The sequence below is a fragment of the Drosophila kikkawai genome, chromosome 3L (assembly GCF_030179895.1).
Source record: "Drosophila kikkawai strain 14028-0561.14 chromosome 3L, DkikHiC1v2, whole genome shotgun sequence".
NCBI lineage: Eukaryota > Metazoa > Arthropoda > Insecta > Diptera > Drosophilidae > Drosophila > Drosophila kikkawai.
In genome coordinates this window covers 16,887,502-16,903,448 of record NC_091730.1, presented here as the reverse complement: position 1 = coordinate 16,903,448, position 15,947 = coordinate 16,887,502, and the positions used below count along the sequence as shown (strand labels likewise).

Sequence of the window (15,947 nt, the reverse complement as noted above, 5' to 3'; positions counted from 1 at the left end):
TGAGGAAACCCAGAGAGAGGAAGAGAGAGAGACGTATTATGAAGCTTTAGTTTTTACTACACAGAAAAACAGAAGCACAAAAAAAAACCCGAAACCACGAGAGATTCCCACACAAAAAGGCTCCACTGCCTCACACACAAGCACACAAAATAAAACAAAAAAAGCACACGCAATAACAATTCACGCCTCACACGCACTGAAGCTTCCACCCAAAAAAAAAATACAACAAAAACTATTCAATATTGAACCTAACCCAACAAAAAATGCTGAAAATGCCACAAAAACGAAACCTAAAAAAAAAGCTCACGCACTTTGTTATTATGCTTCAGTTCCCCCACTCACTCTCTCTCTCTCTATCTCTATCTCTCAAACAGTTCCCGTCTCTTTCCTTGGCAACTGGCTGATATTTTTGGCAGCTTTTTTTTATTGTTTTATGCGTAAGAGGGAAACAACAAAAGGAACTACCAGAAGGGAATGGTTATAATAGGAAATCTGTAAAATACACTTTAATTAATAAAAATTAAGTTAAAATTAAAATTCACTAAAATTCCAATATAATTTTGATTGGGTAGTTTATTTATTATAAATAATCTAATAATTATAAAATAGTTGATAATAAAATAGTACTTAAAACTATCAACCAAAATAGTTAAAAATACCCTCTTATATATTTTTATAAAATGCAGAGAAGATCCTCTAAATACCCTAAATTCTCAAATTAAAAACAAAAAAAATAGCAAAGCTCTTAAAATATAAAAATACTCTTCCCAAAGAGTATATTTCCGAAAAAAAACCCCAAACAATCATCAGTGTGAAGCATTCACGATCGTTTGCGCAATTTTGCTCATTCATCGCACGCACTTTCGTTTCTTTTTTCGGTTTTTGTTTCGTTTTGTATTTTGAAATATATTTTGGGTATATTTCGTTGCTATACGTTTTTCCAATCAATTTCATCAATTTACGTTGAGTTTTTTCATCGATTTGGTCATTCGTTCGATTTCCTTTGGTGATTCGTTTTTTTTTTTGAGGGAAAGTCCCATTGTATCCGTCGCTCGCCATATGATCGGATTTGGACCTGGATTTTTGGCATGTGCTGGAAGTGAATACTGAATGTGGCCTATTTCGGGGGGTATCGGTTTTTTTTTTTAGTTCAGTGGAGTGAGTTTATTGTCAGGTTGGGATAGGTTCGAGATTGTTGCTGATTAACTGGAATATTAAATCATAAGCATATGCTATTATTAAGACTTCCTTTTAGCTTTTTCTTAATTTTTTTTATTTCTTTTATATTTTTAGATCTTTTTACATAAGAAATCTTTATTTTGGTATACTTTCTTAAGGATAGCTACGACATTGCACATCTTTTAACATTTCATATATTTCTCTTTCCCTTTCAACCTTTTTCTTGTGTTTTCTTAAATTTTAATTGTATAGCTTTTGTTTCCTTTGAAACCTAGGAACATTTTATTGGCACAGTATCCATTTTAAACCATTCTGGCCTCTTCTTCTCCTTCATCCAATCGATGTGTTATCTTTTTCCTGGCACTTTTCCGCCATTTGTCGATTCATCTTCACATTTACCCTTATCCCCTGCATTTAGCCCCAAACATTTTCATCCATTTTCCCTTAAGTCCAACCATTGAGAGGAATGGAATCAGATTCAAAGGGATATAAAAACATATGTAGGGTATGGTATGGTATAATGTTATATATGCACCACCCACCGAGAGCCCATTTTACCACCCATCAGTCACACGCAGCTGTAGCCATGTACTAGATTTTTATATACCTTATACATAAATATATATATGTATTTTTTATGTACAAAGAGAGAGAGAGATATAGAGACCGGCGAGAGAGAGAGAGAGAGGCACTCGGCTTGAACCGATGACGCCGACGACTCTTGGCTGGTTTGGTAATCAAATCTAGGTGACCCAAATTGCATTGACCCAGTTTACAAGTGGGGAGGGTCAAAAAAAAAACGGCCACCCGAAACCAAAAACCAAAAACCCAAAAAGAAAAATCACTAATGCAACGAAATGTGTCCTTTGAGATCGAGTTTTGTAGCAATTAAATGCCTCAACTCTGAGACTTTGAGTTTACGCTTATGGTTTCCATTTTCAATTTCATTTGTTAATATTTTTTTTTTTTTGCGTTTTATTGTAAGTCATAAAACCAACAACCATTGAATTGCTTCTTTCTTATTTTCATGTTTTTGTGCATTGCAATGTTAATTCAAGTGAAGGACAAACAAATATGCAAGTTGACAATGGAACGGAATGACGAATGACAATGCGGTGGATGGGATGGTGTCAACAGCTCTTTGGGTTTAAGTTAAACGGTGTCGAAACTAATTAATTTATTTAGCCAAGTGAAGGGTTTTCTGCAAATGATGTACATTGGCCTACGATTAGGCCAAGAGTTTAAGAATGACTTAAGACGAATTTTGTTAATTTCAAGTTTCGATCGTATTACTTCCCTTAAATTTAACAAATAATAAATATCAGACAATAAAAGTGTACATATATATATTTCTCAATCATTTATATAAAATAAACCTCTTTACACAATATACAAATTGACTGCCACAAAAATTCAAGCGAAAATCAATTTACAAAACCCAAAACGAAATTAAAATGTATTTCGAAAATAAACGCACAAGAAGCCAAAAATAATAATAATAAAAACTTTACGCAATTGTTTTGCTTTTATGCCTGTACAGTAGTCACCATTCACAAACGCACACTAATAGTTGGCGGCATATTATGTAAGTTCACGTGAAAAGCAATATACAGAAACAAAAAAAAATTAAACAAAACATAGGGAGGGAGGGTTGGAAAAACGGTTTCAATGTCTGCTTATTGTTATGGTTTCTACTGTTTGCCTAGCTGCAATTATTATTACAATGTTATATGGCTGCCATGATCTAAATTTCCCAACTAATTATTGCGACAAAATGTCAGACGGTCGGATGCGATATGCAAAATGCGTATGAGTAATTTATTAAAATATATATGTATATATATTACATTACAGTAGCGGTGGAAATAATAGTAGTAATATATTTATTTAATTTTGGATAAAAAAATATATTTTTGTTCTTGAGCCATATTATTTAATAAAAAAAAAAAGAAATAATTATAAGTTATAGAAAAGTGTTAAAAATTTTGCATAATATAATTTTTTTTTAGTTCCTTTTCTTGTTAAATATTAACCATATTATTATTTACAAACAGATAATGCTTTAAAATAATACTTTGACTAAATAACATGCGTATACGTAATATGTATATGAAACTGATCTTTCCAGATCTTAAAATATATTTATAAAAAGTAGAAAAAACTTTAATTTATTTGTTGTTTAATTTACATATAAAGATACTTTTATTCTTATTGTAACTAAAAAAAAATATTACCTAGGGTTACAGTGCGTATACGTAATATAACCAAAGAAGCTTCCTAGATCTTCAAATAACAAATTCAATCAGAAAATTATTTTTGTATTTTATTTATCGTTTATAATCATTATTTGTTTTAAATGGCATAAATAAATTCCTTAATTATTTTTTAAATTCATAAATTATATCTTAAAATATATTTTATTTAAACTTAAATATTTGACCGTAACTATAGGCGCTCATATCGCTGCCACCTTAATATTTTTCCAAATCTAAGGCGCTCTTTCTCACTCTGGCACACGTTCGCATTTTCGGTGATGTGCGAGCGCGAAAGCGAGACAAAAACTTGGCCAAGTGCAGTAGGCCATGCAAATAGTCAAAGTGGGTCAGCAGCTATCAAAAGCTAAAGCTATATCAACACATCAGCTACGACTACGACTCACATTTACACTCACAAACAAACACACACACACTCAGTTGCCGAAAAGCTTCGGCTTGCCTCGTTCCTTCTTCGGGTTTTCTTTATTTCTTATTTTTCGTATCAGATAAGCCCCAAAACACGAATTGTAAGCAAATTATAAAAATAAATAAAACGCAACTCACACACACACAAACGCACACACCTCCAACACCACCACCTCCCAAGAAACATATTTCTTGTTTATTTAAATATGAGAAGAGTGACAACAGAAACAAGCCACCAAAAACAACAACAACAATAAGAGCCCAAGAAATATGGTTACATCATATGGCAAGCTATAGCCAAGGTGTAAATTATTTCATATTATTTGCTGTAACAATTTTTGTATTTTTATATTTGTTTAAAGGTCTTTGATTACGAAATGTTGTAGGGTAATTTTTTTCTGGCTGGACGTGTGATTAAAATTTTTATAATAAATTACGACCTTGGATGGTCTGTTTGTATTTTTATTGAATCACGTGATTTGAGTATAGAGTTTGAAAATATAAGTAAATGGTGGATTAAATAGATTATTAAGTGTGGAAATAATAATATATAAAAGTTAAGACTATAAAATCATTGAGTAATCTCTTAAAAAATGGTTAATACAACATTTTTTATGTCGGATGCCTTGATTCCTTATTAAATAAAAACCACTTTAAATTGAACCTAAAGTAAACGTTAATGTGTAAAATCGTTCCATTTATTATTATTTAATGTTCAACATTAAAATTAACATAATACTTAAAGCACAGCCACAACGATGTTTTAAAATGTTTTTTAAATTCCATTCCTTAAAACTGTTAAGTAATAAGCCTCCCTCAAAACAATTTCAGCATTTGAAAGCATTTAAAATTTACAACGACAAAAATCATAAATAAACATAATTGCCGCATAAATAACTTCATTGTCCGTTTTCAAATTTACCCGAGGGAGTAAAGACCCAAAACAAAAAGCAAGTAAAATCATCCAAACAAACGCAAAACCCCAAAAAATAAAAACCAAGACCTGCCGCAACAATTTCAAAAGGCAAAAGTGTACAAAAAATAAAACGTACAGGCAATAAATAAAAATGCAAATAAAAATATATGTAAAAGCGAAGAAGAGGGAAGTGTCAACAGAAATTGCAGTAAGGTGGAATACATTTTTTTTTAATTCAAGAAAATAATAAGGGAAAACAATACAAAAAATATGCAACTGCGCGATAAGGCAAGCCTGATAAGAGTCGGCAGTGTTTTTGCAGTTTTCGTACATTTTTTGCAAGCAAGCTTATCACGAAAAGTGCGTTTTGTTGGCCCATTTACCTACAAAAAAAATATTACACAAGATTTTCTCACTAATTTAATTAATTCTTTACCGATTTTTCAATTATTATTTAAGTTAATACTGCGTAAATAATTTTTGTTTATATTTAAGCAGTTTCTTTATATTCAATATATTACATTTAAAGGAGTACCTATTTTCATAAATACATATATTTTTTTTAAATATTAAGAATTTATTTTAAGTAATTCTTAATATTTTCGACAAACTAGAAATAATCGAGTGTATTTTTGTTTTAATTTTTTTTTGTCTTCTCTTTTATTATGTTTTTTATTCGTTTGAGCTTTGTAGCCAAAAAGCTCACATGTGTTTTTTATAATTTCTTGTTTTGTGTTTTTTTTTTTAGTTTGCATTGCGCCTTGCATGCTGTTCCGCAAAAGCTTTTCAAGTTTCTTTATGGCGGTTGTATTTCTTCTTATTTCGTTTTCTGCTTCTGCATCTGTATCTTTGTATCTTCTTCGTTGCTGTATTTTGAGGATCTTTTAGGTTTCCGTTTTATTTGCACTCCGTCTTGTATGCTTCTTGTTTTTGTTTTTCTGTGTTTGCAGTTGGCGCCACTCAACTATGCACACGCACACATGTGCAAACTGCAAAAGCTCTCCCGGCAACCGGCAGCCAAAGCTTTGGAATTCGCACTAGTATGGGGGTTCTTTATCTACGCGTATGCTTCTGTGTGCGTGCGCCCCCAGAGAAGTGCGAGTGCGAATAAGGTTGTGTGTGTACGCCTGCCGCCTGCTGCAAAGCAAATTTTAAGTTTTCTTTTTTTTTTAATTGTTTTGTTTTCTTTTTTGCTGTCGAGAATAAACTATGTATTTGCGCTTGTATTTGTGACTGGAAGATTAAAGACAAAAATGGTTCAACTTTGACGATTGCTGAATGCGCTCTATCAATGCCAGAGAAGAGAAGGAAGAGAAATGGAAAGGAAAATTGGGAATATAAGAAGGGGAATAATTTTATTTGTCTCTTAAAAAGACATTTCATTTTAAAATTTATGTTTTGAATGAATAGCCTTGATCCTTGAGAGTTTTTATCATAAAATCACGATAGGATTTATTGTTTTTAACGCTTAATTAGGATAGTTCAAATAATATTCATATTCCTATTAATGTTCCAACATTTCCTTGCAATAAAAAGACAGCAAACATTTTCTTTGTGATCAAATGATCAATTGTCGCTTAAATATTTATCGCTGATATGTGGATTGTTCAACAAATAATTCCGTGAAGGCTAAGGAACTGTAAATTGTTGAAATTTGGGTTAAGTATTCTCTTTACTCTTTTCCGACGCTTTATTATTTATTGATAATACCTCCATCACCCAATCAGTGAAGCTCACACATGACGTATACGTAATTCAAAATGAAAAGACGTCGACATTACGTATACGCAGCGATAAGCAAAGATAAGAAACGAGCTGTAGTAAGTTCTATGCAATCCCCACACTCCTGGTAAATGTAAAAGCGCAATTTCCCGCAGAAAGAAGGTAGAACCCATAGAAAACAAAAAAAAAAACCAAGAAAATCGAACGAGTTACGCCGTCAGCAAATAAAGCAATAAATAACCCAATGATGACAATAAAACAAATCGACTTACATAAACCGCAGATAAAAAACTCATTGAACGGACAATTTTAGAAATATGTGAAAGAGATGTACAAATGTAAAAAATGATAATTACACAATAATATTACAAGTAAAAGTAACAAGAAGGGAAGTAAAATTATTAAAAACTTTAGAAATAATGTCTTAAAATCAATATAATATTAAAATAAACTAAATATATGTTTTTTTTAATGGCAAATTACATATGCTATAAGGCAAATCAGTTTAAGCTAACCTAGCTAAGCTACGTCAAAAACAAATTATATTATCTAAAGGAAAACAACACATAAAAATCAATTAAATCCTCAACTGTCATCAATTAAATTAAAAGAAGAAAACCCCGAAAAAAAAGCCAATAAAATAAATAAACAAAAAACAAAGAAGAACAAATAGAATGCAAAATGCAATGTAAGTAGGTCAGGGTGCAATTCAGAGGCGAGAGCGAGATGATGCACTCACAATAAGCAACAAAGATGGCCAGAGAAAATGAGAATTGTGCAGCGCAAAAAAGGAAAAAATCAATGCGCATTCTCTCTCTCTCTCGTTCTCTCACTTCTCTACTGATTGCATCTGCCGCTGCACAAAATCCCACCCAACCCCACACCCCATTTGGCATTGCAAAATTAGTGCAAGCAGCGCTGCCGGCGTTGAATGTGGCACAGGGTCAACTTGGCGACCCATTAGCACACTTTTCCAACCCCGGTGTGGCGTTTGGCGGGTTAAAGGCGACCGCCAGCGGGTTAAGGGGAGTGACTGCATCCATATACTATGTAATATTATATACTATATATATTTCTCCATAGGAGACAGACGCCCAGACATCGCTAGACAGACAGAGAGTCACTTCTCAATGGCAAATGGCCTTTTTTTCGAGCTTAAGGTTAACAACAATAAAATGGTCAAAGCAAATGCAATGACAATAACAAATTTAGATAGAGATAGAGAGAAAAAATAATATGAAAAACAAATAAAACACGAAAACATTTTCCCATTTACATCATCGGGCATAAATTAATACAATGTGGCAGCTATGAAATAGCAAATAGTTTTTAATAAATTAGAAAAGGGGAAAATAAAGCCAAATATATTTTTAATCAATACCCAAGTTTATGCCTTATATGTATATTTATTTAAAATATTTATAAATTAAGTTATTTTCAATTCAGCTAGGTTTTAAAATGATTTTTTTATACCTTTGCATTCTCAGAACCTTTAAATAATACAATATATACCTCGAGCTAAATGTTTAACAAAAACCTTTTTTACACCCAGAAAATGCTGCATATATTAAATAAATTAATATATAATACTTGTTTTAACACCTTGAAATATTGAATATGAAAAACTATAGACCCTCACCCTCGCAAACACAAATATTATTCCCCGTTTTCAATGTAAAACCCTGAAGGGTTCAACGATCCATTTTAAAACCTTAATTACTCAGTTTCAGAATTCCCCATAGCCAAGATGCAGTGAAAAGAAAACATTCCTTTAATAAACCAATTACTATGCTTATTTAGTTAAACAATTTGCAAACAAAACAAATGGTGGAACCACCTACCACCCCTTTCCGATTACCTGGGTTCTAATTACTATTGTTCAGTTGTTACAATTGAATGCCTTGGTTTGAATTCGCGATTAACTCTTTATATTCAGGGTAACCAAATTAAACTTGATATTTTATTCAGTCGTAGGTAGAGTTTTTCAATGTTCCATCCTTGATTGCATTTACAAGATTTCTGTTTTCTGATCGCTTGACTAAACCCTATTCTATGGATATCGCGGTGTGTGTGTGTGTTTAGTTATTGGGTTCAATTACCAATTTGCGGTTTGCCAATGGAAAATCGTGAGAAAGACATCGAAATTAATGCAGGTGTGAACGACCAATGTGGAGGATAGAATGTGAGGGATTTTCTTGCCATTTGCTTCGATTAATTGTTAACTAATTGCTGTAAGCATTATTTCAAAGACCAGACAATTGGCCATTAGGCCAAGCATAAATTAAAAGGGAATTGCTCAATATATAGTTTCGAATCAGGTTTTTGTTTAACTAACTTAATCTGAGGAGAGAGAAATAAACTAAGAAATATATGTCTAATTTACTACTAGAAAAATCTAAGGTTTTCATACAATTTTATAAAAATACTTAAGTATAAACATGCAATATATTAAAAAAAGTAAAATAATAAAGCAATGGTAAACCCTTAAATATTTTAATAATATTATACCTATCCTTTAATTAAATTTAAATTTGTTTAGTTTCAATCCCTTTTACTATTTCCATTTTAATTAAATTTAAACCCCTGACCTCTTTAAGGGCTTAAAGACCATTTCAAACCAGGTCAATCTATATTTTCTGCTGCCCTCTTTAAATCTTTAAACAATTCCCAATGCCAAACAAAAAAGAAATACCATCGCTTTCCACCCCAAATCCTTTTCCAAAGTCAAGCCCACACAAAAAGGAAGGTTGCAGCTTAAGTCAGACGATGTGGCAGACATAATTTGCATATAGAATGACCTTGAGTACAACCAAGGACTCCACGGGTGGCGGGTGGCAGCAATGTCCTTGGGACAGAGCAGCAGAACAGCCTTCGAGGTCCATTTGAAAGACCTTGAAATGCATTCGTCGCTAGAACCACGGCATATATAGCATATGTTATGTATGTGTAATATATAATACATATATGCAATATGCACAGTCAATGTCATGCCCCAATTCGTTGCTGCTATTTCGCGCTGTCTTTTTGCGCACTTTTCGAAAAATGCAACAAGCTGCTAGCTGACTTTGACCCATTTAAATCCTTTGAGGTGAGCATAGACGCACGACGAGTGCGACTGCGACGACAGCGACGGCGACTGCGACTGCGGTGCAATCTGTGTCAATGTCAGCCGGCATTGCGGGCGGTTGCGGCGGCGGCGGTGGCGGCAAATAAAACCAACTGAGGCAGAACAGTCGCAACAGCAGCAGCAACAAAAGTAGCCGCCACAACAGTTGCACGAAGAAAAATAATACAAAATATGTAGAAAATAGTTTGATTGGTTTAAATTTTTTTTCAAATTATGGAAACACCAATTGCCTTTAATTTAAACACTTTCGGAAACATTTAATTTTTCAGGGTTATTAGAGAGTGAGAATTCGAGTTTTTAAAGTTTTAATAAATAATACATACTTATTAAATTCCTAGTGTGTTTGTAAGTTAAGACATTTAAATTTTTTTTCATGCAATTATCCATATCTAAAAATTTTCCAATAGTTTAAAATAAAAAGAATACTAATTTTTCTCTCCATGTGGCCGGGGAGAGTGTGCCATAGAGCGAGAAAGAGAGGGGGCGAGAACAAGCAACGCGACGCAACGAGAAGCAGCGGCGTCTACGACGCCAGGCAGCGCTGCGGCTGATGCACACAATGACCTTCAAATTTCTATGCAATTTCGCTTTTTGCATTTGTTTTTGTTTTTGTTTTTGTTTTTGTCTCGCATCCTTGGGCCCAATCTCCAATATTAGAAAACGCAAGCGAGCGAGCGCAACAGCGATTCGTTTGCGCTTGACCCAAATTCTAATGCCGCTGCCGGCGACCTTGCTCCATTTTGCCTCTCTTTCTGAGGACGAATCACACAAGCAAGAGGGAAAAAGTAAGCTGCACTTTATGGGCTTTCTCCGCCCAAGGTTGCTGCAGTGTGGCCAAATGCACTCAGTATTGCAGTATGACATTGCTGAATGTCAATAAAACGGATTTTCGCCACTGACTCGGCATAATGTGTGCCGCCAAAATGGAAATAAAACAAATGTAACTGCTGACAGATAAAAAATATATAAAACACACAACTTTACGTGTATTTTGCAATGTTTGATCATACATCATCGACATTTAGTCGACAGGCCGCTGTCTCAGAGTCAGTTGGCTCATTTGATTGCTATTCACGCATCGACAAACTTATCGAGCGAATTTTTCCCTCATTTACATTTTGCCATACTCTTTGAGATTGTTTCTTTAAGAGTATAAAGATGGTCATTTAATAAAATTAAAAATTAAGAAGAGCTAAAATATATCAGATATTATTGCATTTTAACCAGAATAATTTGAGAGTTTATTTATAAAAAGAAATTTTAGATAATTTATATTTTAAAAAATATTCAAGAAATGACTTTCGGAATCCTAGAAATTTAGAATGGATAGCTTACTCTTAGACTTTGTAGAACAGGGACTATTCTTTAGAACAAACACAATTTGTAAAACAAACAAATTCTAATATAAGTTATGTGTTCATGTGACTATGCATTTTTGTCCAAGTAATACAGCTATAAAAAGTTCCTCAACAAAAAGAGTATTTAAATTTCGCCTATCTCAAAAACCAAACGAAAAAAAAAATAAAACACAACCTCCAAAAGTAGGTTAGTTGCATTTTTATAGACATTTCAAATGGATTTTTATGGCTGCATCCGACGCCAGACCAAACAGCATGGAGCTGAGTGCGCCGAGGCTAACTGGGGAATAGGGGGACCCAGAGTATATACTCTGTGCATATTTAAACTTAGCATTGCACTTGGCACACAAATATTTAAGACAGACGACCTACCGACCGACAGAATGTCTGACTGACGACGGACTGGATTGGCTGGTGGGGCGGGCACGCCAAGTAATGACAAGTTTCGTGAATATATCAAGGTTTTAATTCAATTTAAATTGAAAAAGCGTAATAAATGTAAGAAAAGAAGTCAGTAGATTATAATTTGGGAATGAAATACGTGTAAGAATTATTGCATTTTAATTGGTTTGTTTGCATTTCTTAGGTTTGTTTACTAAAAATCCTATTTTTTCAAGGCTCAGGCCAAGGTAATGAGGAATAAGTAAACACTCTTCCATCTCAAATTAAAAATATTGCAAAAATATTTAATATTCATGAAGAGATATAATTTTTTGTGTTTTTATAATAATATTTTTCTTATTTTCAATCATATTAAACGCTTAATATACAGGTTGTTATTACTTTTTGTTGTATTGTTTTATTAAACCCGATAAGTATTAGATTTTATTTTATATCGTTCTTTATTTTCCGTGTTATGTTTAACTATTTAATGTTTAACAATATTATGTTTATTATTATTAATTTTTTGTTTATTATGTTTATCAGTTTCTTATTCCGTTTGTTATTCACGTAGGTTTTTGTTGTTGTTTCTATGTAGTTTTGTTTGTTTATTATTCACTTTATATCCTTAAAGTGTATTGTCTTTCTTCTTTTGATCTAGTTTTCAATAATACTCTTGGCACTTTTCCAGCAACAACAGAATATGGCCATCCAAATTCACGATTATGGGAAAAATAATATTATAAATCAATTATGTCTCTGACTTACCTCCATTATCATCGATTTCTAGACCAAATTCATCCTCGGACATGGACTCATCGTCGGTGCTGAGATTAGAGCCACTATTGTTGCCGCTTTGCATGTGATGTTGCTGCTGCTGGAGATGTTGCTGCTGTGGTGTTGTACTGGCACTGCTGCTATTATTGCTATTATTGGGCGATGTGACTTTTGGGACACATGAACTGGCGGCCAATTCCTCAATACTGTGCAACGAACTCCTTGTGGGATTGGCAGTTGTCGTTGTGGACGTTGCACCTGACCCGGATACGGATCCTGATCCCGTAGCCGTTGTGGTGGTGGTACTTATTATGTGACTATCATCCTTGCCACCGCCCACTTGCACCTCAAAGTCTAGCAACTGGGCTGTGGTGGAGGAGAGGAAGTTGCTGGTTGACACAGAACCGGAGGTGGAAGAGGAGTTTACCACCTCGAGTGGCTTCAACTGATGATACTCCACGGGCGGTACAATAAGCGTGGTATTATTATTATTATTACTTTGAGGATTCTTTTGCAGCAAAGCTGGATCGATGCACTCGTTGCTGGCGTGGTTGGTGCGGTGGTTGGGAAATAGAATGTTGGCAAACGATGGCATCGTCACGGATTCAATAATCACCGAATTGGATGGTCTAACTGCCTTAGCCTCCACATTGTTGTTGTTGTTACTGGTGATGTTATTATTGTTATTATTAGTATTATTATTATTGGTAGTAGTAGTAGCCGTTGCAGTGGTACTTGCTGCCACTGACGCAGTGCCCATTAGGGTCATATTGTTGCTGTTACTATGGGGATTCGGACTGGCCACAAAGAAGCGTTCACAGAGGCCGCTCAAGGATATGCCGCCGTCCAGTTGACTGGCATCGATTGCCTGCAGCGTGCTAAAGTTATCTGCTGCGGATGCTGCCGCCGATGTGGCTACTGGTGTTGCAGTTGGCGTCCCAGTTGCATCCTTTTGCTGCATCTGTAGGTGGGAGTAAAAGGGCAGCATGGGTGTACTGCCAGCGGCTAGCATTTGATCCTTGTGATGATGGGGCATTAACAGAGGCTGATGTTGCTGCTGCTGCTGCTGCTGCTGTAGGTGGTGATGGTTGCTGGTAGCTTCTGTTGCATAGTTAGTGTTGCTGCTCTCCGCCAGCATGGAAGGTACATTGAAGGTATCCATTTTATTACTATTTACGTTGTAACAACTAGTTTCCTTTTAAAACCCTAATCTTTTGTACGTTTCGTTGTGATGTGTGTGTGGTGGTGTGATTGGTGGTGATGGCAGGTAACGATAGTATTCGTAGGTTTTTTTGGGATTGCTTTCTAGTTACTAAAAACCTGCAATAAGAGATAAAAAGAACAAATGCTCATTAGCATTAAACTTTAATATTTAAAGTGGATAGGGAAAGTGGAACAAGGATATTACAAGTGCAGGTCAACAAGGCAAGGTCAGGTTGAAGGTCGGCTCAGTGCAAATGTGGGCCAAGGACAAGTCTAATGGTATACCAAAGCGGGCCAAGGTCAACTCTTTACAGAGTCCGGGGAGGAAAAGCTTGAAAAGCTCTCTCGATAACATTTGAAGCCTCTAAGTTATCGTTTTGGTGATTGTATATTAATTATACATTTTATTTGGGTAAATAAAAATAGTCTTTGTTGCTTTCTCTCTTCCCTACTCCAGAAATAGTAATCTTCTTATGACGCAGACGTGGGCTTTTAATTTGAACCCTTCTTTGTAACCAGTTTACCAATGTAAATCCATTAAACAATATTAAAAAAAATTCATTTTTGCTAAACTAAAAACTGGAAATGTGCCCCCACTCCTTTCTTATATCCCCCTTTTTGTCGAGACTTTAATTAACTTCACTCGACTCCAACTTCTTATATTTTTGTTGTTGTCGAATCTCACTCATCAACCCCCGTGGGTTTCACTGACAAAAAATGTTTTTTTATTCTAGCTAAAGAACATTTGAAAATTATTATATAATATATTAATATTCAACAAAATAATGTAGTGCTTTACTAAGCTTGATCTTTTGGAATAAAAAAAATGGTTATTGAACATTACAAAAAATATATTAAATCTCATAATATACCTTTGTCAGCACGAACGTCAAATTAATAGATACGTTATATAATATTATGCAACAAATTAAATTTCGGATAGCTGATTTTTAAATTTAGAAAAATATCCTTCTCATCCTGATTCTTTACCGTGTATGGTATTTTCCGTGTAAAGGGATATTGGATAAAATATATGCAAAGGGGATTTGGGGGAATAAGGAAAGTAGAATACAGAGGAAGCGGAACGGAAAGGGGAGCTGATAAGTTGGGAGAATCGAAAAGTTTACCTTTTATGCAGCTGACGTCGTTGTATTTCCTTTTTGTAGTTCTTGTTGTTTTGCGCATGCGCCCGGTTTCCATGAATTTCACGACGAAGATCGCAGGAAAGGAAGACGAAGAGCTGGAAGCTGCCGCCTCTTTGTTCCTTCTCTCTTTCGCCTTCTCTGCCTCCCGCTGGCGGTTTTATGTATACAAAAACCAGTTGGAACCGAAAGCAAAAGTTCTATTATTATGTCTTGGTCTTGTTGTTGGTTTTCCACTCTCGCTCTCTCTCTCTGTCGTTCGGTGGGAATTCGCATATGTGGAGAACGCGAATTTATAATTCGCAAAACAAAGCTAGCGTGTGATTCATTTCGCCGATCGTTGTTGCTGCGGCTTCCTCTCTCTCTCTCCACCGCTGCTGCTGGCTCTCTCTCTGGCTCTCAGCAACAGTTTCCCCCTCGCACACACACACGCACACACACGCGACGCCGAACGCATTTGGCGTTATATACGTACATACGTATATGTATGCTTTTTGTATTTCTGCTTATGTTATTCTCGCAATTCTTTTGATTTCCTTATCCCGATTTTTACGCGAAAAAACTTCTTGCACAATCGTCACACGCGCAACAAGCGAAAGCTCTCCGCGGGGCAACAACAACTATAAATTGCAATTCCTACTACACACACACATGGGCGCACCATATACATATACGGCTGTGTGTGCCTCGTTCTACTTGGGATTTTGTTGTTGTTTTTGAAATTTGCTCTTTTGCTAATTTTCGTGTTGCTTTTCTGCCATTGCTCCAATTCTATGACACAACGCTTCCCACTTTTTGTGTGTTAATTTCATCGAAATAGTGCACATTGAAATTAGCGAACGGCTGCGGCGGGGGCGGAGGTGGGGGAGCAGAACGGAAAACAGACTCCCGTTATGGACGCATTGGAAATATTAAATACACACAATCACACACACACGGACACCGGATAGCAGTTTCGGCCAGTTCTTTTGCGCTTGTTTACTTCCTTTCGCTACGCACTTTCGCTTTCTTCGCTATTTGTTTATTTCCTGTGGGTTTATTTTTTTCGGGAAAAACTATTCCGCGCACAACCAACGCACGCAAAAAATTAGGTCTGTAGGCCAACGCAAACGGGAACGAAAAGCTGAACACAGTAAAAAGTTGTTGGCGTAGGTAGAAGAAGACGGAAAGCCCTGCCTCGTACACACACACAGATAGGCGTGCTTGGTTCTCCGGGGAGTGGGGCCAAGGACAGAGGCAGCATTCTTGGCCTTTAACGTTTGAAGAACAAGGACGGCAATCATATGAAAACAGGGAAGCTTTTAGCTGAAAGCACTCGACACACACACGCACACTCGTGGCATGGCAAGCTTTTGGCGGTGGCAACGCTGGCGACACCTGCCGCAAAGCTATGAAATGTTTCATAGCGCTTGCGGTAGGCAGCGAAATATCGTTACGGAATTTGAATTTTTGAGATACATT

At 35.3% G+C, this 15,947-nt stretch overlaps 1 protein-coding gene across 1 annotated transcript in view; it reads right to left on the bottom strand.

Moving 5' to 3' along the window:
* ftz-f1 (ftz transcription factor 1) overlaps positions 1-15,602 on the bottom strand; it is a 46,259-nt gene extending 30,657 nt beyond the window's left edge. The window contains exons 1-2 of the mRNA XM_017182140.3: positions 14,472-15,602; positions 12,133-13,461 (exon numbers count right to left, since the gene is read on the bottom strand). Of these exons, the coding sequence (XP_017037629.1) occupies positions 12,133-13,303 (1,171 nt within the window). The 5' untranslated portion in view covers positions 13,304-13,461; positions 14,472-15,602. The remainder of the gene's footprint in view (positions 1-12,132; positions 13,462-14,471) is intronic.
* Positions 15,603-15,947: the final 345 nt, after the last annotated feature.